General features: G+C 45.3%; 1 protein-coding gene across 1 annotated transcript in view; it reads right to left on the reverse strand.

Moving 5' to 3' along the window:
• Nucleotides 1-27584, reverse strand: part of LOC143132842 (protein diaphanous homolog 2-like) — an 86778-nt gene that overhangs the window by 16927 nt on the left and 42267 nt on the right. Inside the window, exon 5 of the mRNA XM_076292666.1 lies at nucleotides 13521-13645. Within this exon, the coding sequence (XP_076148781.1) occupies nucleotides 13521-13645 (125 nt within the window). The remainder of the gene's footprint in view (nucleotides 1-13520; nucleotides 13646-27584) is intronic.

The raw sequence follows: 27584 nt of genomic DNA on the forward strand, positions 1-27584 counted from the left end.
CATCAAATCTAAATTTGCATCAGGTATGAGGATGAAGCAGGGATAGTTCAGTTTGCGTAGCTTGTGCTGCAGCAAATAGCTTCCACTATTACCACACCAGATGTGATAGCGGCACGTAGGCCTACGTTCCACAAAACTAGACCAGTCTTTTAAAACTATTTTTATGCTACGCGAACGGAACACTTCAGTTACGCGCCTGGTGTAGCCTCCCTGTAAGATCTTTAGTTATGAGCACAAACCTAACGATTTGAGCTGTTGGCTGCCTAATGTCATATTATGCAGCCATGACGACCATAGAACGGACCGATCAGGATGACATCAAACATGTTTGAACGAACATCTGGAACGTCTGGATAGCGTCAACAATGTAAAAAATAACAAATGATTCAAATATGTAACCCAGGCACACACAACGATTTCTGCTGCGACTGAACACGGCAACTACCGCTTACTCTCTCGGATTCTCTCACAGACAACACATCCTATCAAAAACAGGCTTAAAAATCAGGTCTGTTCCCAGCTTAAGTTTACAATTACTGCTATACATCACGTATTCTTCACCAGTAATTAGACTCCGTACCCTATATCTATCTGAGGGATCAATTATCTTGCAGTTCAGTCATTCAGTTCAGACGTGTAGAACACAATGAACTATTAGCTACGAGTATGTTTGAAGTGTGAAGCGGGATGAAGCAGAATCCTTTCATTTTTCTGTGCAAGTGTGGGAGAGAGAGAATGAGCATGTACTTCATAGGCAGAGACAGCGCAACAGACAAAGCGACAGACAAAGCGAGGTGGAGAGGGATATTGATTGACTGATGCTACAGACCCTTTCAACAATAAAAACAAAAACAATGCTTGAACGTTCTATTTGGGCCCCAATCTACTTCCTCTGCATTAAGATAACATATGGAATGTTGAAAAGGAAGTCTTGTGGGGCCAATTATGATGCTGATAATGGAGCTCTCTTGAAAGGGTCTATAAACGAGAGTGTGAATGAGAGTGATTGTGAGCGAATGCGAACGAAAGAATAAGGAGGGAGGAAAAGAAAAAAAAAAACATACAGAGGAAGTGTGTGGGAAAAAAGAGTGAGGTGAGGAAGGGGACAGAGAGAGAGAGGAGAGGATGCGGGATGGGGGGGGGGTCACTTAGAGCTGACCAGCGACAAGGCCCAATACATGAGAGGAAATGTGTGGCGGGAGAGAGGCCTGTTAGGCGTGCCACCTTGTGCTGTAATTAAATGAAAGCTGAGGCCCCTGGCTGGCTCCAGGAGGAAGAGAAGCACTCATTTCCTGACGTCAGGACCACCGCACACAGCTCCTGGCAGATAAAAGGGAAAGTGGCAAAGTGGCTCCATAACAAGATAACACAGATGTCCATGACAGCGGCGAACACCCATTTCCACTAGAGCTTCTCAGGCTCGAGTAATTACTGGGAATGTGCGGAGAGCAGCAATGCAATTAAAATTATTAAAGTCTGCCATTTCCCAATGAACAGCCAGGGACTCCAAGACAATGATGGATTAGAGGTTCACCACAAAATAAGCCACACTTTTTTAATTGTGTAAACAAATCTACCGCAAACGTAGAAATGATTGAGCCGAGCCATGTCACACCTGAGAAATGAACAAAGAGTAACGTCCACACCAAACCAAATGGAAGGAAATGAAAGTCCGAAAAAAAAGACAGAGAGAGAGAGAGAGAGAGACAGAAGAAAGTAAGTAAGAAAGAAGAAGAAGCTAATCAAGAAAAACAAACAAATACACAAACTTCAAAGCTTTGAAGCAGAAATGTCCAGAGATCACAGTCCCCTTCTTGGAGGGCAGTGGCGTGGTGTCTCCAGCAGCACCATGCTGCGCATGTCTCCTTGCCCTGGCCCAGTTTTCCTCCGCGTGGCGGCATGCCGCGCTGCTGCTCTGTCCCTCATCACCTTGCTCAGAGATGAATGAGATGGCCCGGCTCCTCCATCACTTTAATCACTGCATGGGAAAATGCCTCATTCGCATCAGCTTTTCCGAGCTGCCTCGCTATCCTGTGGCCTTGTCCCCCCAACCCTCCTACAATCCGCTGAACCCCCACTGCTCACACACACACACCCACACCCTCCTCATCCCTGCTCGGTGAAGGGACCTCCACTGGCTCTACCCCCACCCTCTCTACCTCCACATCTCCTGCACATAGGAGTGTGTGGTTACCAGATGGCGGCTGATTGCGAGACAGAGCTCTGATTCTGACTCCTCTGCCCCTCTACCGCAGGGGCCCTCCTTCAGAGCTTAGCTTTAGCATCTGTTTCCTGATGCGCAGCGATAAGCGAAAGGAGGTGCAAACCGCTGAGCTGCAGCAGCATGATGCAACCAGGGGCTAACTTCATGGCAACCTGCGTCTCAGTAAAATGCTCTCGCTCTCTCTCTCTCTGACCCCCCCCCCCCCCTTTGTAGTTTCTCTTTCCAAAGCAATTTAATGGAACAAAAATGTACACTTGATGTTTTACTTTCACAGCTTGGGTCTGTATGGAATAAGTGTGAAAGAGAGAGAGCAATGAGGATGCAAGGAGTGGGAGTGAAGAAAGAGAGATGTGGCAAAAAGGAAGAGAGCATAAATGTAATTGGAGAAGGTGGGAAAAAAAGGAAACACATCTTCTTCCTTTCATCTCTGATGAACCATCATTGGATCGTTTTCAGTTCCTGCACCGGAGAGCTCTGCGCCTGCACTCGCCCTGGGCACTGGCTGGGCCGAGAAGCAGAAAAGCCTGGAGGATCAGTGCTTAGTCTCCATCACTGTAAGTCAACTGAAGGTCAGGCCTGCTTCCCTTGGCCGCACTGTCTCGGCACATCCGACTGCTGTTTTAAATGACAGGGCTTTAGTGTCTGCGGCTGCGTGGGGCTAAGGGCTTTCTGCTGAGAGGGCCAACCTCCGGCGAAACTCAAACACCTCACATTTCAGTCCAGCCAGACTCATATCTGGTAGGAGGTCTGCACTAATTCATGACCCAGTCTGAAACTTAAATATCTCTGACTGTGAACCAACTCTAGTCTAACAGAGTCAGACTTAGCACCTATTTTTTTGTCTTGCCTTGGAATATAGTGACTTCAATATAGGTAGAAAGGAGCTGTTTTAAATGTGGGATGCTATCCAGTGCATTGTGGCATCATGATAGTAAATGAAATGGGAAACTGTAATGAACTGCAATGCTTATTTAGAAGAGAGATACTGAGTTAATGGCATTTTAAGTACTGAACCTGGAAGTCCCTCCATTAGTAACATCTAAAAAGAAATATCTTCAGACATTCTCATGAATAGATGGGGTCGTTTCTAAGTCATATTAGGCTGGATTAGACACAGTGCAGCAAATACTGAAGATGTTTTCTGGACTTTTCTACCACTGAGAACAGCAACATAGCACATTACACCTGACTATTGAAGGCTAGCATTTAGCAATGAATCACTGACCTCCTCTGAAAGGACCATCTCAGTAAGTTTTGCTCTGAGGATTATATTGAAGGTGTAATAGAGACAACAGTCTTTCAAACAACAAAAATAGAGCAATAACTATAACGCTATTTTGTGTGGAAGCACTTAGTCTGAATGGCCAAAACCAATCGAGCGACACATGCAACAGTACCAGCTCATTGATCTATTCTATCGATGAAACAGTCAATTATCACAGAGTGGATTTATAGCACAGCAGGGCAAAAATAGAAGGTAGATGCAAAGTGCTCATCAGCTTGCTCAGGCATTTCAAATAGTGAGAAACAAACAATAGGACGGGTGACAAACATTGTGTCTGTACAATGTTGATGTTTATGGAAAGGTAGGGAAGCACAGAGAGGGAGCGGAATTCATTAGCTGACAGCGACACAGCAACACATCAACAGTGGAGACAGAAAAAGGATGCCAAGTGCCACAAAGTGAGCTGACGTGCATGACAGACACAGTCAGAGAGAGTGGGGGGACATAGAGAGAAGGGGGGAGAGGGAGAGAGAGAGAGAGAGAGGGAGAGAGAGAGAGGGAGAGATGTGTTGAGAAATGAGTCGATGACTCTGCCAGAGATCCGGAGAGTTCTTTGGGAGACGGAGACTCTGTCCTCGAGACAAACCGTCCCACTGTCTCTCCTGTGGAGGCGTGCACTGGCAGGAAACCACATCCCTCAAACGGAGTCTATCCGCAGACCTCCCCTTGGCATGATTGATGACACTCATTTTGTCAATTAATGGAGAAAACCCCCGTTGATTAACATCAGATTGCAGTTTGTAATTGTTAGTGTTCCCGACTGTCAGAAATTCATTTTAATTAGAGGCTCCATTTCTTGCTCTCTCTCTCTCTCCCTCTCTCTTTCTCTCCCCCTCTCTCACTCTAAAATACAGTTTACTTACCGACGATCTCTGAAAGTAAGCTGGCGGTGTCTAGACATTGGGTTGCCATCACCCATATTTATAGCATTTTAAAAGCAGCTACTGACACTGCGGCAGTGAAATACCTCAACTGACTCTGGTCCCCACAAAGACATTATATCTCACAATCAATTTGTAACTGGGAGATAATTAGTACACTTTGCATAATGAACACACTAATTGGTTCAAAGCAAGAGAATGCAGTTAATACATCCAGCTAATGGCATGCCTGGGCACACAGACGGCACCAAAGGGCTGGATGAGTGACAGAAAAGCCTCCGGCCTATCGTAAGGCACGGAGGCAAGGGGGCAACTAAACCAAAGGAAGGGGAAGGGGGTGGGGGTGCGGAAGTTGCAGCCAATGGCGGCAGCAAGACAGGCGTGTGCCTGCCTTCCTGGGAGATGGCGTCAGACGGGAGGGGAGGGGAGGGCAGAGGGAGAGGGAATGTGATTATTGAGATGGTGCGATTCTTCTGGCACTCATTAGGTTTTTCCATACAGTGCCAGGCTGCCGCTGTCGTTTCTGATGCTACTGTATCCGAGGCTAATGATGCTGAGGCTGCTTAATCAAGCTGCCCTCCTGAGTACCGCGGCCCTTGCTTAGTGCCACTTATTTTGCAGCCGCAACAACAGCTAAATAAACAAATAAATAAATAAATAAACAAGCCGGCGCCAGTGCCGAATGTTTTCCTGTCTGCCTCCGAACAAGACTCTTGATGTCTCCGATGCGCGTCTCTAGGATGTGACCGAGGATTAAATGGACTTCCACTGGGCTTTTTACAAGTAATTGGAGCAGTAGTGACATTAGCCGGTTACAGTAATTTCGAGCATTAAACGGTGGCAGTGAATGTAAAGAGAGGCAGGAAGTGGAGGGAGAAGCTTATGCGGTAGATAGAGGTGCACAGGGTCGCCAAGCACTGAGACTTGATATAAGTTAATTGATATTAGCTGCCTGTGCTACCCAGCCAGTGCTGGAAGTCTACCTCAGCTCAGGCTCAGTCTCTGTCTCAGCATTTTTATCCCCAAATGAGGCAAAGTCCTCCTGAGAAGAGGAGCACAACAGCAAGCTTTGATGAAGCCGTTTGCCCAACAATGGCACAATTCAGAGAGAGAGAGAGAGAGAGAGAGAGAGAGAGAGAGAGAGAGAGAGAGAGAGAGAGAGAGAGAGAGAGAGAGAGAGAGAGAGAGAGAGAGAGAGGAGGTATTTCAAAGGAGGTATTTTCATTAAAACGTCAGGTAAAAGTGAAACCAAGAAGCCGTGAGAGCGGGCGAGCTGGTGAGGCTCATCAGTGGCAGCGACACACTCCAGTGTCTGTGCAGCCGCCGCTGCCACCGCCGCCGGATTAACCACCGCCGCAACAAGTGCGGAGGGAGGGAGGGGGGTGTGCGTGCGGGGGATGCTTTTGCATGGCGGCCATCGGCCTGTGACAAATGAGCAGCGGCGCGCGCTCTGTCTATTACCCCGGCGTTAAGCCCGGGCCTTTTGGGAGAGTAATGAGGTGCAGATCGGAGGTGCCAGAGCGAAGCCAAAGAGGTGCAGAGGATGAACGCTCACGGTGCCAGCCTCCCGTCAGCCCGCCCGCCAGCCACACCCCCTCCGAGAGATGCCCACATGGGGTTCACCACCCGCAGCACGAGGGAGAGAGACGATGCTGGTCAGAGCAGCATGTGGCTGAAGTCTTCTGTTACCCCTTAGCAAACGCACACAATTTTACCCCCCCACCCACCACCCCCACCCCCAACCCCTGGCTTGCAGACCCAGATTGGCACAGACCTCCTGTGGCTAGGCTGCTTGTTGCATTTCTTTCAGTTTCTGGGCTACGACTTGCACAACACCTAGATAAAGTAGCTTAATGATGTGTGAAATTCAGAGGCTGACGGAGCAGACACGGTCATTATCCAGCCAATCTATTTTTTGAGACTGTCCAAGAGGAGAGAAGATTATGCCACAGATTAAGCCATGTCACGGCACAATATGGCTCTCTGTTCAAAGGAACCAAGGCCAAGAAAAGGCAAAATGAAATGATGTTCTTTATTATGGGCGCCATTTTGGAATGTCCCAAAAGCATGCTTTTGCGCATCATCTAATTCATGTGCGATAGCAGCACGGCAAAGCGACACCATCTGCGTCCCACAAAACACAGGGCTCAGGAAATGAGAGAGTCTTTCAGCACGGGGCCTGTGGGACCAGATGCATAGACAACACCACCCAGTCACACACACACACGCACAAACACACACACACACACACACACGCGCACACACACACACACACACACACACACACACACACGAACACACACACACACACGAACACGAACGCACACATGCACAAACACACACACACACACACACACGCGCACACACACACACACACACACACACACACACACACACACACACACACACACACACACACACACACACACGAACACACACACACACACGAACACGAACACACACACACACACGAACACGAACGCACACATGCACAAACACACACACACACACACACACACACACACACACACGAACACGAACACACACACACGCGTGCACACACACACACGTGCGTCTCGAAAGAGCTCGGGCCTAGCCCAGAGACACATCAAGCCACTGATTACAGATCAGTGGGAGAGGCAGTCAACTGCAGCCAAGCGGCCTTCACCTCCATCCCCAGGGCACTCGGTCTGTCAGGCCTGGCCTCAGTTCTGGTGTCAACCCGCACTCACAGTTAATGGACCTGCCAAATCAGTCCCAGTCTCGCCCCGGCCTAACGAGACATTGATTGTTGAATTTCCTGGGAGTTCGCATGCGCATAATGATGTCCAGCACATTGAGACATTTATTCGACGAAGGAGAAGACATTACGATCATAAAAAAAAAAAAAAAGAAATAGTTGGAAAAACCAACCACAGCACTGACAAAAATAATGATTTATGAAACATGATGGGTGAAACATGTGCCCTTCTCGTTTGAGTGTCATTCTCATTAGATCCGCGGCTGCTGTTAAGATGTATGCGTCTCTCAAGGGGGCCAAGGCTCAACTCGACTAGAGAGGAGAAAAGACAACAGTGGCACAGAGTGCAGCAGAATGACAGCTTTGTCTTCTGTAGGCCACTGTATGGGAAAACCCGGCTGAGTAAATGCACAAAGACATAAAGAGAGTCTGTGGTTCTGCCAAGGAGAATCGTTTGGACACTGGTTTCCTGTTTTTTCAATAGCTACAGACAAATGTCATATAGAAAATCCATCTCCACTAGCTGACTCATCTGAAGAGAAATTTTCTATAGTATAAAACCATGGCAGTCTCCTGAGGGTGCATACCTCAACGCAGAACTAATGTATGTTTATGCTATTGTTTATACAAGGATTATGCAAACATATCATTATTAAGTGGAGCTGAGCTAAGTTCTGCTCTGTGTCAATGCCACCTTGTATTTCACAAAACCCAGCACTCAGACCATTGAAATTCATTGAGGACAGCTTTTGGCATCTGTAGCATCAATTGATGCTGACTTAAATACAATCCCCCACCATTACGATGCAAAACACAGTCATTTCCCCAAAGCACAAACCGGTTGTGTCAAACAGTCTCAGGCTTTTATAAATGGAATTTGAAGAGGCAGTCATCGAGGTCCCTTTCTCATCCAGACACGGCTCTTCCATCCAGTCACAGATCAAGGCAATCAAGTGCATTAGCATATGCAAAATGATATCACACAAAACACATGGCTTTGGTTGCCATTTTCCAATAAACATGAATCTCGGGTAGACAGCAACATAATCACATACATCCGTGCCAAGTCTTTTACCCCCCCCCCCCCCCCACACACCCTCATCCCCCTCATCCGCCAACGAAACACACACACACACACACACACACACACAATGCATCTCCTATCTGCTCTATGTTTTTATGATCATCATTATTAGAATTACAATTATTATTTCAGCTGATAGTGTTTGCTCAGTTTGGCACCTATTAGCATTCGTTAATTAAAATTGCATTGTCTCCTGTGACACGTGGTGTATTGAACTGGGCCATTGTTCCTGAACAATGGAATTTTCTTGTAGGGAGCAGTGTGTCGACAAACAAAAACAAAACAAAACAAAAACAAAAAAAACAAAAACAAAACTGAGGGCAGCATCAGAGCATATAGCCAGGGAATGAGTGACACAGGCCAGTCCAACCAGCACACGCGAGTAGCCACACTCAAGCCCTAATGCACTGCATATATATTTACAGGCTCTTGTTAACTACAAGGCTTCAGAGAAGTTTGCTTTGCAAGGGGCCATTGGCAAGGATCAATTACAATGGCATGTGATCGGTGTTGAATTTCAGTTATAGGCTGAAGGGTAGTGTCAGTTATGTAGGAAGTAAAACATTTCGGAAAAGGAAAATGACGTCCAAGGCTGGACATGGACACAAAATGTGTAATGGTTCACTATTTAAAACGTAACATGCTTCATACTTCAAATGGCAGATAAATAGTTTTCACAGCATTTTAAGACAGACAAATCAGTTTGCCTTTCGCTGCCGGAGGCATCAATACTGCAGGTGATAAAATCCTGTGGCTGACTTTATAACAGTACATAACAACATGGCCAGATTCTTCGAAGGCAGCACATTATGCAGCTCTGTTGTGGGATCGCCTGTGGGCTTGGGGTTTGGGGCACCATATGGATTGCCATTACGTTTAACTAGGAAACACAACCTCCGAGGCAGTCTTTCCCATCCCATAATTCACCACATTGTGAGCCCGTGGAGAGAGTGACATTAAATTAAAATGTCTTTGTTGGGGTTTGAGGCGGTGTTTGTGTGGCTGGTCTTTTTAAAGGACTCCTCCAGTGGTGCACTGATATCACAGCTAAGAATGGGCAGAAGACCCAGTGGGCTTACTGAGTTACTGATGTTTGTCACAAATGGCCTCAAAGCTGAATCCTCCTCTGTAGTAAGCACATCTATCCCTCGCAATATCCCCTGTGCATACAAGAACACTTTCCATGTTTGACTTGAAAGGAGCGACAGTAAATACTACTGTTTCAGGTGAATTACCCTCCAAGACTGCTAGTCAAAAAATGGATATGAAATGCTGTGCCGTGCAACATTGCCTTAGACCCACTATACAGTAAAGTTCCCCTGTTTGCATGGAGCGTTCACCCTTTCACAAAATGACGAAAGAAAATGAAAATATAACTGACTTTGTGTTCTAGCATCCGCTGGGAGCAGAAAGATCAAGCTAAATATCAAACAGGCTGAATTATGGGCACGGGGTACAGAGATCGGAGATCTATTAGACGAGCTCCCGCATCCATCAAAGCTCAGAGTGGCTGCCGAACACCGCTGTGACCCTCCATGCACCCATTACCCGCCCAGTATGCAAGGTCCCCGCACACCAACCACTGCCCCCACCCCCCCACCACCTCCTCATCCCCTCCCCCCTCTCTTACCAGGGGCTACGCAACTCCATGTCAACTCGCCATACATCTAACCAGAGCCTGCACTCGGCCTCGGGGTGAGTTAGGGTCCCCTGTGTCTCGTACGTCATTTGGAAGCCTTTTGTGGGGTCCCATTACTTCTGATAGATAGAAATCACCAAACTGCTGAACACACTACTCCGTTCGGCAATTTGCATACATTAGAGTAATGGAATGGCAGAAAAAAAGTATCAATATCAATAAACAATGTGAAGAATTCATTCACACGGGGTGGAGGGAGTGTGTGTGTGTGTGTGTGTGTGTGTGTGTGTGGGGGGGTCTGTGGGGTTGACGACTGAGAGAGATGAACAGAGAGGGTGAGCATCTGACTAACTCTGATTAATACTACAAACCAAGCGCACTAGTGCAGAACAGTATTACATACCAAGTCTGGTGGAAACATAATAGTTAATGCATCCGTCATAAAAATGCTTGAATAACTGTTTATATAGAACTGCTGTATAATATGATATAATATGATAATATATGATATCTGCATGATTTTACATCCTTTTTTCCAGGGGTATCAGTTTTATTCACTTTATAATAAAAATAATGAATTATCTAAATATATTTTCAACTGCTTTTCTAATAATTAAGTTGTCTTATGGTGACATACGCAATCAACTTTGTAATGAATTCCTGTCAGTCACTTAAATGGGTTGTCTCTGCTTTACCTTGAAAGTAATCTCAGTTTATACCCTTTTAGTTTTGTTTGTAGTGCACTGTATACGGTACATACAAATATTTTCATTACAATAATTAGCCTGTCATTATTTCATTTTATTTGTTTTCCAATAACTAGATCTTAAGACTCAATCTATTTTATTCAGACAAGCCCACACAATGTTTTGTCCACTTTCTTCAAAAAGAGCATCATTTCCATTATACACTGAACACGGTGAACAGAGTTAGATAAAGGCTGCAAAGAATATATACCTGGACAAGCTCTTGCGCATTTTGCGCTGCTGTCACTTCAACTGCAGGCATCTAAGACATCACTTCCAGCACCCAATCATGTGAATTGATTGTGCAGAGGTTACGCAAGGAAGGGCAACATGCCAAATCCTCAGAAGCAACCAATTTATTTCCACTAACATATGCACCACATCTAGTGAGTGATGGCACGCACGTGGAGGTCAAACCCGGGGCAAAATAATGTGGAGGCTGATTAAAGAAGAAGAAGAAAAACATTAAGGGCGAAGAGAGCCAATCAGAAAGTCCATCTGAAAGATGCTGCGCAGAAAAGCCATTGGCAATCACTCCAAAAGAAACTCCCTCCTGTTGTTGGGCCTGCTACTGGAGGTGGGATGTGTGTGTGTGCGTGTGCGTGCGTGTGTGTGTGTGTGTGTGTGTGTGTGTGTGTGCGTGTGTGCATGCATGTGTGTGTGCATGTGTGTGTGCGTGTATGTGCGTGTGTGTGTACGTGTGTGTGTGTGTGTGCGTGCGTGCGTGCGTGCGTGTGTGCGTGCGTGCGTGCGTGTGAGCGTGTGTGCGTGTATGTGCGTGGAGGTTGGAGGGGAGGAGAGTAAAGTCTTTGACTGCAACTCAGAAGAGGTGTTTGCCTTTTCCTTTTTTCCCACTTCCGTCACTTTTCTCTCTGTCCCCCGACCTTAAACGCAGGGGAAGGGGAAGGGGAAGGGGGGGGGGTGTTTGAGACAATGCGGATCTGAGCCGGTGACCCTGTCTCCCTCTGACCTACCTCTAATGACAGATCAGGAGCGGGAGGGGAGGGAGGAGAGAGTCATTGGCGGTGGCAGTGTTTTTGAGTCAGGGCCAGGTCGGCTTTTAGAAGTCTCCAGGGGTGGAGGGGTTGGGGGGGGGTGTGTGTGCGCGTCGCGGTGTGGGGGGGTGTGTGTGCGCGTTGTGGCGTGGCGCTGCGCAGGCAGACGTTGTACACAGACGGGCTGTGGCGGGGCATCTGCACTTATCCATTTCCTCTCGCTCAAGTTCAAATCCTCGGAGGAGTCTCGGAGATAATCAATACTGACATTGGGGGCCCAGGCTGTGTTCCTGGCTTATTTTCCTCTATTCACCCAGAACTCAGCAGCACCATGGCAAAGCAGAGCAGAGCAGAGCTCTCTATATTTTAATTACACAAATTTAACCATCCCTCTTTGACTCCGAGCAGATTGTTAATGTGTTCGAGGGCTATTATTCTTACGCCACCCAAAGTGCAGACTAAGCTTTGATAAATCTCTGATGCGAGCTCGGGAGCAAAGAGGAGAAAGGGGGTATTGTGCTATCTGTACGGAGTAAGTGAAACATATGGAAGTCGTTTGGTGATTGATAAATTACCAACGTGTTTTTTTTTTTTTCCTCTTTCCATTTTCTCTCTGTTTGCATTACTGGAAGCACACAAAGGTAATTTGTATCTCTCTGGAAAGATCAGCGATTTGAAAACTATGATGTACAGTACATTTCCATTGACAATATGTAAACACTTGTGTTAAGAGAGTAACTTGCCTGTCAAACCTCTCTTAGTCAAAGCGAGGAGCACAAAAACAAGTGAATTGCTAATTGAATTTGAGCGCAGGACCACGTCGACCTTAAGTGAAAGCCCTCTGACATGGAAACAGGAGAGGAGCCTTGAGAGATGCTATCCCGTGGAAAGGCTCCTTAGTAGAGGGCCCTGTGGTCAGCAAGGAGATGAAATCAGTCAGTGTGGGTGATAAGTGAGCAGGGGTGGTGAAGGGTGTGGGGCCCAGGACTCCATTAGGATCCAATGGGAAGAAAGCGGAGAGCCATGTATAAATAGCCCCCAGGCTGAACCCACTCGGGGGACTTCGGAGAAGAGGATGGCACGGCCGATAAACATCTTGTCACCAGGGAGCTCTGCCTATCCCCTCATCCTCCCTGGAGGTCCCAGTGCTCGCCATGGAGCGAGTGACAACCGCCTACAGCTCATACACGCCTATTGCATGTGTGTCAGTGTGTGTGGGGGAAAATCATGTCATAGAATGAACATACAGTATATAGACCCTTTCAAGAGAGTTCCATTATCAGCATCATAGTTGGCCCCACAAGGCTTCCGTTTTAACATTCCATATGTTATCTTAATGCAGAGGAAGTAGATTGGGAACCAAATAGAATGTTCTAGCATTGTTTTTGTTTTTATTGTTGAAAGGGTCTATATATGTAAGGGACAACGGCCGCCGAGGTGTCCTGTTATACAGAATTAATGGACGAGGGCGAGGGGCAAAAAACTCCGCCCGAGTCCATTAATTCCGTATAACTGGACACACCTCGAAGGCCGTTATCCCGCTTATCACCCGGTTGCCACTGTAAAGCAAAGAGAACACGCGGTTCTGTTTAAAAAGAAGCTCACTAGTTCAGCTTGTTGTACAACTTTAGCATGGACAGTTAGCTTGTTTACAGTTGATTCCATTGTTGGGAAGCCTGCAACCAAAGATTCTAGAGCGCTGCAACCGTCGTCCTACTATGGTTGTTATATTTACCATTCATAAGCATTGATATGGAACGGTGTCCTGTTATTCAGAATTAATAGCCACCCCACCGGCCAATCAGAAAAGAGTATTTCTTCTCTCCGGGTGATAAATATATATAATCTCAGATCCTACCTTCTTTGACTTGAGAGAGAACTGGGAAGAGAGGTCTGGAAAGAGAAGAGTTGGACTAAAAAGGATATGGACATTTTTTCCACAAACTTGTCCTGCTTGTCTTCGCTCTTGGGGAAGTTGGTGATGTCGTTCTCCAGCCTCTGGATCTGACGCTCCATGTTGTCCAGACTGGCCTTCAGAATCTGTGCAGACACTGGAAAACACAAAAACATGAAGAGAGAGGTTATGGAAAATCCCCCCAAAAATGAATACAGACGACAACAACAACAACTAACCAGTGTGATTCAGAATGCTTGCTGACTGATATGTGATTTGTCATTTCCCATCTCGAACTGACAACTCCTAATGCCGTAAGTAAACAACTCTAGACACGGTGGCCCCTGTGGCCTCTGTGATGGCGAGACGCCGCCCCACGCTGACACGGCGGCCAGTGATTGGGCCCCAAGCCAAGGTGGCCTCAGCATCAGCTTCAGATGGGGGCATCGGCGGCAGCGGTGGCGGCCTCCGTGTGCTCCGCTAATCTGTGTGTAATCACCGTTCACAGCTCTCCTGCAGCCTCTCCATCACTCACTATTCAGATGAGCTCTTTCAAGTCTACACTTCAAAGCGTCCCCCAACACACACACACACACACAGACACACACACACACACACACACACACCCCAACGGTGTCTTAGGGGGGGAGCGGCATGGTGGAGTTTGGGGGGGGGGGGGTGGGGGGGGGGGTGGGCGGATCAGACGGGACGATGCAGCCTCTGGGCCGCCCGTGTTGTGAACGCTGTTTTGGCTTTAGAGGTATTGATAGCCGCGCGCCCGATGATCACTCCACCAAAGGCCGACTTGAGTCCGACTGAGAGGGTCAGCACACTGACACAGCAGGAGAAAGAGGGCGGAGCAGGAGGTGTGTGGGGGGGGGGGGGGTGGGGGGGGCAGAGTCAGCGGAGTCTCCTTAAAGAGACCACGCTCTGGACTACAAACATTTTGGAGTCCGACTGGGCAGAGAGGACAAACAGACTATTTTTAGTGGTCTGTGCTAAGTGCTGCAGCACAAGCAACTTGTTTACTCTGATTGCAGAGTTGTTTTTTTATTGATCTCTAATGATTCCCATTCCACTGACCATTATAAAAACTTAATTATTTATAATGCCAGAGAGAAATTTAGACACCTGCTTGGATTGTTATTTGTATTGCAACTGTTTATGCTTTATACCTCATAAAACAGTGCATACACACTTTCTAATATGTTGTATAAAAACTGACCAAGAGGGGGATTTATATTTTAATATTCAAGTGCTGAGATGGGAGGAATTTTGCATTCTATGTGTATTTGCTCTTTCAAAGTAAACTTTTGATAGACAGTGTAATTATATCCGTGTTACATGCAGCTTACTAAAGCATCAATTATGCAGTCAAGATGTAGAAAAACTGTAATGCGACAGAAGGTAAAACCCACTTTTGAAAACATTGGCACAAATGGATGCATTTCAAAGCAGCAATACCATTTATGTCATACCTGCTCTGTGTACAAAGCTGTGTACATACACTTTGATTCTCAGAACCATACTAAAACATGCACAAATTCACTGTATTAATTAGGCCATCTTAAATGTCAATATAACCAGCCTTGCGGCTGTGAAAACACATTCACATCATCTGGACGCATTGTGTGAGTGGAAACGGTGCAAGCTCAAGGCCAACCGAAGCTTATTTTCTCCCCTCACAGAAATAGCAGCGGAGCCGGTGAGTTTTTCTACGCGAAGCGAGGGCAGTGCGGTCTGACTTCCCCGGCAACCCTGTGTCCTTCTCCTGCAATTTATATACAAGGAGGAAGACGACAACGAGATTAGCCAAATGGAACAGTGAGGAGAAGGGAGGGACCCGCAGGGCAGCCCGCGGAGAGAAATCAACCACAGGGCCGGCTGCAACAATGCCGAAGGTGAAGCGTGAGTCACGGAGCCATTAAGCGGGCGTGCTGGAGGAACATCGCCCAACAGCGGATTTACTGTCCCCCTAATCAAGGCTCACAAAGCCCAGGGTTGAACTCCTGGACCGAGGGGGGGGGGGGGGGGCGGATGGAGTGCGGTGGGGTGTCATGAGCATGGCGGTTCACCACATCTCACGTCTCCTTTCCTCTAGCAGGCTGAGGAGAAGCCAAGTGCAGTTGAGAGGAAAATGTGGGCCTTTTGTCTGGCTCTCTCTCGGCACACGGACGCGCTCTCAGATCTCAGAGCAGGGAAACAAGAGATGAAGAGGATGCTAGCAGGACAGTCAAAGCAAAAAGAATAATAAATAAATAAATACATAAATAAATAAATAAACAAACAATATGGATGGACAGAGATTCCCTGTAACATACAAACCACTCTGTGCTTTCCTGTTCATGAGACACTGGAAGCTGGGGGGGGTGGGGATGTTTCTCTCTGTGTGTGTGTGTGTGTGTGTGTGTGTGTGTGTGTTGGGGGTCAGCTGATAATTGGGTTGAGCCATGAGTCTCCAGTCACGCCGGCTCCGTCTGCTTATGAGTGAGCTAAATGCACTGCGAGAGACTCGTTTACAGCAGAGTGCTGATGTCATGACATGCTGTGGGGAGACAGCCAGCGAAAGCCACTCTCCTGTCTGGAAAACAAACTTGCTTTATACGACTCAGTGGGACAGCATACTCTCAAACAGCGGTGACTCAAGTATTAAGTCTAGTCACCGTAGTAACCTGCTTCCTTAATATCACCTCTGCATGATTCAAAACAAAATACTTGTTAGAAAATTCACACAGGTATTGCAATATTTGAAGCCGCACTGTACTCAGTGATTTGTCACACATTTCTACATTTTGATCTAAAAGAAAATGCATGTATTTGCTGCTATGTGGGTCACTTTTTCTTTTTTTTGGACGCAAAGTTGGTTCATTTCCAGACACAATCTCTTGTCTACAGTACAGAGCTCTGCATGCAGCCAGTTTTGAATATATAAAGAATCCTTTCAATTCTTTTGGGATATCATTAGTGACATTAGCAGAGGGGGGATATGTTTACCGAGTCGAGAAACATGAATAACTTCCACAAAACATGTCCATTTTGCACAAATCAGGAGATGGAGAAATATCAACCTCAAAGCTTCGCATTTCACAAACGCCTTATTTCTTCCAGCTTCTCTGCACACGATACTTTATTATGCTAATGGATGAAGTCAGCAAGACATCATCTATATTTGAATAAGTAAACGATTCATCTTCTGCAGTGGTTGACAAACATTTATAACTCCCTAACTCCTAGAAAACTCAAACCTGTGCTTCAAAAGTCTCTCTGAGGGAATGCAATTTTCATCTCTGTCCAAATAAAAAAATACACCTGCATGTTCCCTGTTTTCTCCTCCTCCCTTCTTGGTTAGATTTGTCAGCATTATAACCGTATTTCTTCAGCTGTCTCGCTTGCGATGAGCCAAAAGTAAAAGCTTATTGCACCAGTGACGAAGTCGTACTCGAAGACAAACTCTTGCCCCTTCTCACCACTTCGCAGATTTACAACATCATTACTGTTTGTGGTGTTCTGGTAGGCCTCCCACCCAATATTTATTTTCACAGGGATGAGACTGAGGAGAACTCTTTCATTAAACCGGGTCCCATTTGCGCCCCCAATAAACTGCCAACAAAATATAATGCTAGTCGTCATAAAAGCCAGGGGTTGTACAACACCAAACGCCAAATCATCGGCTCTAATGTGAAGATGTCAGCGTTATACCTAGCCGTTTGGTGAATGGGGCTATTTCCAATTTGGATTTATGGACGAGATGTATCAATATTTCATTTCTTATTCTTGTGTTGCCTTCAAAGGTTACAGCGGGAATGGAGATTTATTTTGCACGTAGCCTCCCTCTCACGGCATAAAGGATGGATGGACTTTTAAATAATCTCTGATATTGTGAAAACAAAGGCAAACTAAATTTAAAACTCGGAAACTGAAGGTCATCATAGAATATCTACTTAGCTTCAAAACACAGGATGAAAGCCTTTTTGGTTCGCTAAAACCATGCTCAAAATCACTGCTGAGAATGTGCTTTCACAAAGTATGTTGGTGTGCTTGTGTGCGAGAGACTTAGAAATAAGACCTTTTGAGTGATAAACTGTTCTTTCCTAGACTACATCACAAAGCAGACTGTAATTGAGGTGTGCATGTCATTCCAAGCTTTAGCTAGCCGGTTGAGAAACGGAGACTTTAGTCAGAACTCGACTATGAGCAGAAACAGGGGAGGGGAGGAAATTAAATAATAACCTCCATTAAAAGACATACTGGCTGTCATTAGAGAAGGTCCATTAGCTTCTACATACTTCAGTGAATCGTACAGCATTCACCCTCAGTAAATGACTCTGGGGCCGGATGAGAGAAAATTGGTGTATGTGAATAGGACAGAGTCATATCCACAATTTACCTGCATTAAAGTGAACTGGGGTTGGTCAATGAAAAGCTTCCAGAGGGGACCATTAAAAAATGAATGACGGTCAATGCATGAAGGGCCCTTAAGATGTGACCAACTTCTAGATGGCTGTAGTCTCTAATTCTTTGATGATTCAACATGACAGCAATATTCAATAGTTACCAATGAACAAATACACTTATCCTTATACATTTGGCTGACACTTCTTGTGGAAATTATCATAAATATGTCTCCCCAGAACACTGGCTTAAGTACCTTGCCCATGAGCACCATGATGGCAGCCGGGAATTGAACACACAACAAAAATGTAAATACAAATCTAGGCCCAGAGTTCTACACACAGTAGCGACATGTGGCACATACAGTATAGCATATACCGGCACACATACTGTATGTAACTATATAGATGTACACCCATGTAAATACAGACACACACATGCACTTTTTATATCCATATCCTTTCACTCTCACACAATCAGTCTCTCACACCACACACACACACACACACACACACACACACACACACACATACACACACACACACACACACACACACACAGTGGTCCCGAACTCAATCAGGACACTATTCTATTAAGTGTGCTATTGCAAGGTACTTGGAAACACTATTCCCTTCCCGAGCTCGAGTGAATGTCTATCTCATTTGTTTGTTTGGGAAACATGTTTGCCCCCGCGGAAGCACTTAAAAAGAAAAAAACTACAAAAACAGGCAACTGGAGCTCGTAACGAAGAAGGATAGGCGTAGAGAAGGATGACTGGGGCCCCCGCGCCAGAGACAGCAAGGAGCTCATATTGCCGGGTGAAAGTGATCCTCTTGTGGTGACAAAGGAACCAAATCAGCCCCAGTGATTACCTGGGATACTGTGACAGCGGAACTTAGGAGTCCCATTTGACAAAAGGCTCCTTTAAGAGTGCAGAGACAGAACACATGAGGCAATTTACATGTATAGTTAAACGCACTGGAATAGGGGAAGCTCATACCACACAATTAACTGAGAAGTATAGTTCCGTTTTGACTGAGTAGCTGCGACTCAATTAGCCCCTTTTTTCCCAGTGATATTGTACAAAATCTTGCAATGGGAAAGGATTCGAAATTCACCAATACAGTGCACTGACACAAATCCAGGCTCGCAATTAATTTCATTATAAAACAAGGGAATGGACGAGGGTTTGTCTGTGTGTGTGTGTGTGTGCAACTAATGAATTGCGGTGGAAATAATATTATCACTAAAAAACAGTAAACAAGCAAGTACATAGTTGCTACAGGATTCAATTAATCTCTGTGGAAAGGGAGCAAGCCCACATCCACGATGTATGGAGCTGTCCATAATTACTATTCACCATCAGTGGAAAGCTAATCGCTTGGGGTGGGGGGATTTTTCGTCCGCTCCATTTATTATTATAATTTGTATTTTTCCTCAAATCCCCCACTTAACAAAGCTTTATCATAATTAAGGATTTACTGTATTGCGGTGATTTGATCTGAAGGATTTCGTTTAACAAACCTTAGGGTTAAAATATGCTTCAAAGTAAGCCCTCAGCCAAGGGTAAATATGCAAATCTCTACAGATGCAGTCAACACTGTATTCTAGTCATTTAGGTCAATTGTAGAGGAGCATCCTAAGCTTCAGGGCGGACATTGTCATACAGAGACGCATGTGCATGAACACACACATCGACAGACATTCAAAATCAAAATAGACAAAAACATGAATACACGGATGGCATACAGTACAAAAGCAGAACTGCTTATTCAGCAACAAGATACAGGACACACAGAATGGAAAAAAAACACATTTCGAGTGAAGGGCTAATCAGCAATATAACACCATTAAAGAGAAAATACTTGCGAGTTGCACACACACAATCAAACCATGTCTCATCTGTGCTGAGGCCCGTGACCTATCAGGGTTGTGATGGGTTCTGGGTTCCCCCCCCCCCAACAGGCTGTCTGTTTTGAGTGATGGGTTTAGGGCTGCCAGTCAGGGGAATGAAATGTGCAAGGGCCATTGAAAAAAAAAAAAAAAGAAAAACTCCATCAGGTTTCACCAGCGCGGACTGCTCCACTGATAACACACGCCAGCCATTGTGAACGACTCCCTCAATAACGCATCAATGCCCCTGCAAGGCCCTCGAATTGGACACAATTATCTCCTTGGGATTGGGGGTGGAGCACTGATAAACACAAGGTGTGCGAGGCAGGCGAGGCCAGTTAACAAATCCTCAGGTCGGAGAAAAAAGACTGGGAAGCAGAGAGCTGAAATATGTGAGCGATATGAGGGGGGAAGCATCTCCAAAGGAGAGAAAAGGATGTGGGAAATAAAGAAGAACGGGAGGAATCGGGGAGGCAAAAGAAATATTTGGCAGTAAAGTTATAGGATTTTGAAATTGTATTGCTTTTGGCAGTCGTCGACATGGCAACGTCTCGCGAGGAGTTGCAAATGGAGTCAATTACGCTTTATTTTGATACATGGGAAAGTTTAGGCATTGACCCGTGTTGATGACAATTCCCTGAGTGTCAAGAGGAAATCAAACACATGCAGGCTGAGAAAAGAGAGAGAGAGGGAGAGAGAGAGAAACTTTGAAATCCTTCAAACCGAGTGACCTCATGTGTTGTCATTTCAAAGGCCAAGGAATAAACAGTCGGACGTTTCTCCTCAATCCAGAAGTCCACACTGCGCTCAACTTATTGAGTAGATCTCAGCCACTGACACACTCTGACAGAGAGAGAGAGAGAGAGCCAGGGAAACAAACACAGGGTAATGTACAAGCAAAGAGAGGCAACACAGGCAAGTTCACACTGGCTATAAATACATGGGCTGAAATCAACTGCAAAACAGTCATTCTGCATTCATGTAACCACTGAAATGCCACTACCTTATGGACCATGGCACAGAGGAACAGAGCAATCGCTTTGTTCAGAAGATTGCTTTCACCAGAGAGGAGGGAAATCAAACACTGATATGAAATCAGCTGCAGAGAGAGAGAGAGAGAGAGAGAGAGAGAGAAAGAGAGAGAGAGAGAGAGAGAGAGAGAGAGATAGAGATAGATGGAAGGAGTGAGTGAGAGAGGGAAAAAAGAGAGAGGGAGTGAGTGAGAGAGAGGGAGAACCGTGGGAGGAAAGATGCCACACACATAGACAAACACGGCACTTCAGCCAAGGGGCCGGTATGACTCCAGCCTCAGGGGACAGGTGGAGGATACAGCCCTTTTTCCCCAGCGCAGGTGCATGCGGAGGGGGCTGTTTGGACGGCCAGGGTGGGCCAGGGTGGTGGCTGAGGAATGCTACTCAAACAGATGGTGTTGCTGGGGGATATTTACCGGTAAATAGACACCTTTGTCCTCTTCTAGATTCATTGCCCATCCGGCCCCGGGCTGAGTACCCAAACTCACGAGAGCGCCCCCACCCACCACCCCCCACTGTCCATTCGTTCCATGTGCTTACATTCCTGAACAACAAAGATGACACGAACCACAAGCTCCAGGATTCACTAAACAACTAGCCATATAGTTTTCAAAGGCGTTCTAGTAAAACAAAAGGGCAACTCTATGTTTTGTTTTTTCTGTTTAAAAAAAAGAAAGAAAGAAAATGACGAAAGAAAAAAAAAAGCTTTTACATCCACTTTGAAATCAAAGTACCCCTGTAGTTTTGGAGAGTTAGGAGAAAAGCAGTGCTCGTTTCTTCCTCACTCGGATTTCCTAAAGGTAATCTCGCTATCAAGATTCAAAGCTTTCGGCAATATGGCATCATGTTTGATTTAGAGTTTGGATTTCCAACTTGCTAAGGGAAATGAAAGTCTTTGATTGTAGAGCAGAAATAAGGGGAAAAAAATGCTTCCCCTCGTGAAATACCGCTGAGGTTTAGTGAGTGCAAATCAGGCTTTGTTTAGTGGGAAGTGTGTCTCTGTTACTCTCGAGGAGTTGAGAGATTACTTGGAACAATGGGACTGACAGTTGGTGGTTCGTGCACAATAGAATTCAGAGCAGAGATGGAATTAAATGGCGCAGTGGGGACTGTGCAGACGGCTACGGAAGTTAGCATTTTTTTCTTTAATTAATCATAATTGCCATAATTAGTAAATCAATATTTATTGACATAATATATTGGGAATATAAATTGTTCAAAATAATACTTGGGCATTTGCTCAAGCTGATTCGATTCCTTGCATGAACAAAGACACACACACACACACACACACACACACACACACAATCGTTTTTGTCTGTGCATGCAATGGCAATATGAAGTGCCTGCACTGCTATGCAGCTGGGCAGTGTAAGGACCAACAACACATCCAGCCAGGGGACAGAAAGGATTGACTGAAAGCTTCACACTCATTCACAACTTCAAAGTGGCGCGCTATCACACGACAGGGTCTCTCACCTCCCTCAGCTTGGGAGGACATCTCTCACTGTCCCTGACATCCCCACACCCATCCACAACCCGGGAACACTCTCTCACTTCCTTCACTCATGATGTAGTTGCATACAGGTTCAAGAGATTATAGTCGAGTTTGTCTTGCTCTCATTGCCTCAGCACACAATACAGAACACTTGGGAATGGAAGTGCAAAGTTTGAATCTGCCATATCGTCTACACACATGGACCTAACAATGCTTTTTTTTTTTTTTTTTCTAGCAAACAACATGTCCTTCATTTGAAATTCAGTCTCGCTTCATTCCTGGCTCAACAGCTCCCTCTGTGAGAGTCCGACAGACAGCCGAGCAGCAGCTGCAGCAGCAGCAGCAGCAGCCAACCAGTCGTCAGCATACGGGCATGTTTATGGGAGGACCTCGGAAGTTAATTGACTGTAACCTTTCGGGGATGAGATGGAATACTTCAGGTAGTGAGTCTCCATCTGTGAGACTACTGTGGGGGGTTCAAAGACCTCAATTGCTTGACTGCTTGAAAGTAGAATAAAGGCCGAGCGGAATTGTCTGATATATCTAAACGGGAAAGCATTATCTATCGTGTCTTGTTTGAGGTATTTTTATCCACTATCACAGGAGAGGCCACCGTGCATTTTACACACATGTGCATCTATAAAAATGCATATTCATCATGCATAACTACACAAACAACAGGATGGTCTGCATTAGCAACACACTAGAAATAGCATAACTTGTATTTTCTCTGGAGAGAACAGAAGGTAGGATTCTCCCATTTATATCACACACACTGTGCACAAAAGGCTTCCTGACAGACAGTAGTTAACTGCTGTCATTTAAAAGTAGTTTGTAATAAAATGTGCATTGACTATTTTTTACCGCTTGCTCAATAATATAAACAAGCACTAGGTGACGTTTTTTTAAATGAGTAAATAACAAAGTGAATAAAATCGTATGGCCAACAAATAAACCAACGTTCACGGCCAAAATTGCTTTTCAGGTGCAAAATGAGAGGAGGTGGCTTATAGTGTCTGCAGTGCTGGCGTCGTAATCGACTGCACCTGATCCCCTTCCCCAGTTAACGGCAGCGCGAGGGTCCTCTCCTTGGAACGGATAATCGACACAGATAATTCAAATAAATGAGGGCTGTTGAAAACATGCAGACTCCAGTGCCAAGGCCCTGTGCTTTGTCTGCATAAATGGGGCGCATGGATAATCAATCAGCCAGTGTAATGAAGACTTTTGTTCTGCACCAGAGCGGCCTGTTGGGCATCTCGAGCACACCACTTTGGTCGTTACAGAATGGCCAGGTCAAGAGCAAAACTTTCTTTGGTCATCTTCAAGCATGTATACAGTATGTGCATCTGTATTAAGAGCAGTCACACATGGAAGAGGATAGTAAATATACATACGCGGCACTGTGAGCATTGGATTTCTGTCTGTATAGTTCTATCTAACGATATGCAACGATGCACTGATCTGAATGGCTATGTATTTGGTATTGAGCAGTAAAAACAATATTTTACTTCAGTTGATGACGCCCTACAAAGGAGTTCTGATTACCATGACCTGCAGTCTTTAACCTGCTTTCATGCAATTAATAAGACAGCTGGGGTCCAAATGGGACATTATGGGAATAAATGACATCACCCACTTTAGTCCCATTGCTCAGCAGGACACTGGGAGATCTGTTATTTTGTTGGATAGATTTGTGAAATAAAGAGTGGTGTGCCTATGGCCTGCTGCCTTATTCGGGAGATCAACGACAAGTCGATGGGGAAAATTGGCTCACCTGATTGATATGTTGCTGAATCCCCCCACTGATGCATAGTACTGTGAAATGGGTAGTAGGGTGGAGAAAAGCAACAGGCCCGAATGGACATGCTAACTGAAGGTGGGGGCGGGGGGGGGGGGGGAGTGAGCGAGAATGAAGGGAGCGCGAACGAGGGAGAGCGAATGAGAGATTGAGAGAGAGAGAGAGAGAGAGAGAGAGAGAGAGAGAGAGAGAGAGAGATAGAGAGAGAGAGAGAGAGAGAGAGAGAGCAAACAAGTGAGAGAAAAGACTGTGCTCTAAAATTAAATAGGGACCAGAGACATTGGCGTGCCCTTCCTCTGTGTGATGGCGCAACGGGAGTCTCTATTGTGCGATCTGAATGCATCTACTTAGGGACACGCCATTGCTTTACAGGACCCCCCGCTGCTGCTGCTGACGATAAGCTAAACCGAATCAGGGAGAGTATCTCTTTAACGGAGTGGGTTATCATTATGAAGAGGAAGGAAGAAGAGCTGCTCTCAGTGAATGTACACTGCAGATTAGACTTGCATGCTCTGTGAGATGAATGGAAAGACAGGAGGGAGGGAGGGCGAGAGCAGTGCGAAGGAGAGAGATAACCAGAGGGGAGAGAGAGAGAGAGAGAGAGAGAGAGAGAGAGAGAGAGAGAGAGAGAGAGGAGAGACAGATAGAGAGAGGAAGAAAGAGAGATAGAGAGACAGGAGGGGAGAGAGCGACAGAGAGAGAGAGAAAGAGAGAGAGAGAGAGAGAGAGAGAGAGAGAGAGAGAGAGAGAGAGAGAGAGAGAGAGAGAGAGAGAGAGGGGAAAGAGAGACAGATAGAGAGAGAGGAAGAAAGAGAGAGAAAGGCACAGAAATACACAAAGAGGACAATTTATGCCACGATGATTGATGATGACAAGTGGGAAAGATAGAGAGATCACGCGCAAAATGAACAGACTCAAGCCGCCTGTTCCTAATTAGTGACACCACACGTAGGACGTACAGTTCTAAACGAGTTCAAGCACACCGCAGCGCGGTGAAAGCACTCCCCATTACCCATGGCGACAACGGCAAATGCAACCACCTCGCCGTCCGACAACCCTCCTCATCTTCATTCCACAGTGTGTCTTGTAAGCTCGTAAAAATCTGATGAGTGGGCCTAAATGTCTGCCTTCATCGAGTGAAACACTTTGTTTGAAACAACTCTATCGGATCAATTCTCCGCTGTCAGGTATGTGTGCTTAAACCTGCACAGGGGAGGACTGTATGCACACCGTTGCAGGCAAACGCTGCCAACACCACTGTCTATTAAAATAGATTGTTCTCACCGAGCATGACCTTCTGCTTGTATTGGTACTGAAGCCTGGTGTAACTACCTAAATTAGGATACACCATGTCCCTCCCTAATTCAGCAATAAAGTCGATCTGGGGAGATTTATATCCCTCACGCGATACAAAGGTCAGATCAATTCCCATTTCCACAAACTCTATCTTAATTTACTGAGAAGCGGAAGGTAGAGGTGTCATAAAGCATAAGGTCCTCCTCTGAAAACGTATGTAGAAACAAATGCATGCGCACAATGTGCTTAAGCGTAGGGAAGCACTGCGTATCGATCGGATCAGATTGCCCATTTGCCTTTTTTTTTCCTTCATTGTGTTTCGTTTCCTTTCTTTTCTCCCTCCCCTCCTTTCGCCTGAGCCAGAGAAGACGGCGAGACTCTCCGGTGCTCTACTGCGGCGCTATAAACGGCCTTTTCCACCTCAGGCAATCCTTAAACTCATCAGCGTTTTAATGAGGCTTTCTAGCGCCGAGATGAATTAACTGCCTTATTCTATCTTTTTTTGCTCTCTCCCTTTCTCTCTCTCTCTCTCGCTCGCTCTCCATGCCAAGTCACCCCAGACAGTTGGAGAATGCTGAGCAGAGTAGTACTTTATCTGATATCTGATAACTTCTTTGTGCATTCTGGATCTATTCAGACCATGGGGATGGAGATGGGTTTTCTCACAAAGGCTTATTAATTTATATTTATTTATTGTTGTCTTCTCCTTTTCTATACTAGGGGCATGTGAGAGTCACATTTCTTTAGGCCTATATAAATGATCTACAATGAATCTAGGGAATCTAGAAATGAGAAATGATCAATTAGTTTATGATACCTTTATTATACTGTTATCACATTCCTATTACAGATCTGAAATACAATGAGTTACTAATGAGTTACTAATATAATGTTTTACTGGTAGTAGATGTGAAACTCTGTGACCAAATTGCTTCTTGTCTTGTCGTACATGAGCCTGTTTATGTTCAAATATTGAACATACCAAGCATTTATTTGTTGAGAAGAGGGCACTGACTCATTTTGCCCATAGGGAATCATAGCTAACCTTTGCATGTGTGCAGTAGAGGTGTTCTTCAGGAAGACAGTCATCTCCATGCTAAGAGATGCTAGGGTAATATAATAAAATGAGAAGACATTACGCAATAATGAATATCATGGTACATAATATGTTTGCGTGGTATACAACATAACTCCATTTGTTTGTCCTTTAAAAAACAAAACACCCACTAGTCTGTTTCTGAAGCCCGTTTCAGATGAACGCTGACCTACAGTATGTCTTTCCCTCCTGAAGATTTCTAAAGGATGTCTGACAGAAACAGACAGTCGTGACCATCATGCATTTTCCCCTTGCATGCAAACAAACAACTGATCAGCCAAATAAAGGCAAAGAGGGAAACAAATCTGGCTTATTTAGCATTTAGACCGATATCATTAAAAAGGCCTATTTGCAGGACACTGGCTCAGCTCGTTCTTCTTGTCAGTCCAGAAATTGAAAGCAGTCACAGAAAACATGGCAATTTCGTATTGTCTGCAAACATCCAGCTTGTATTCATTTTTAGTCCATTCATTATCAGGGTAGCTTGGACATTCATTTTGTTGCCAAATGTCATCTTTCTTTACTGAACTAAGGGGCTTCATTGCAAAATAAGAATAATGATATCATAGCAATGGGGCTCTTATGGCTTAACAAGCTGGACTTATTTCTGGTAGCATGATTCCAGTGATGTGCTCCATGTGTCCTCAATGCTAATGTTTTTCAAATGCAGCTGAATATTTTCACTGGAAAAGTGCTTCAGTCATACATGCATGCAGAGCAAATGTAACATGTTTTATACATGCTTCAGTCCATGATAGAACCATATCCATGTTTGGCGCATCAGACCTAAGCGTTATTAAAAGAACACTACAGCATAAACCAACTCATTTTCTTAAATGAAGCCTTTAAAGAAAAAAAAAAGTGGACTTTTACTTTGAATGCCATAAGGCACTGGCTTGCACTCAAATTTACAAGGCTTGCGGCCTGTATGGCCTCAGGAGAATGCTTGCCTTGTTAAAATCTCCTGTCTCCAGGCAACTTTGGTACTACCTTCCATTTTATTAACTACAACGTTAGGAGGTTTGTAGCTCCGAGCGAACCATGTACAGTATATTGAAAAAGCTAACAGCTAAAGGCCTCTTCGGTATA

This window comes from Alosa pseudoharengus, unplaced genomic scaffold, assembly GCF_046254945.1.
Source record: "Alosa pseudoharengus isolate Yale_2024_CS ecotype anadromous, Long Island Sound unplaced genomic scaffold, YU_APseudo_1.1 YU_APseudo_1.1_scf_19, whole genome shotgun sequence".
Taxonomy (NCBI): Eukaryota; Metazoa; Chordata; class Actinopteri; order Clupeiformes; family Clupeidae; genus Alosa; species Alosa pseudoharengus.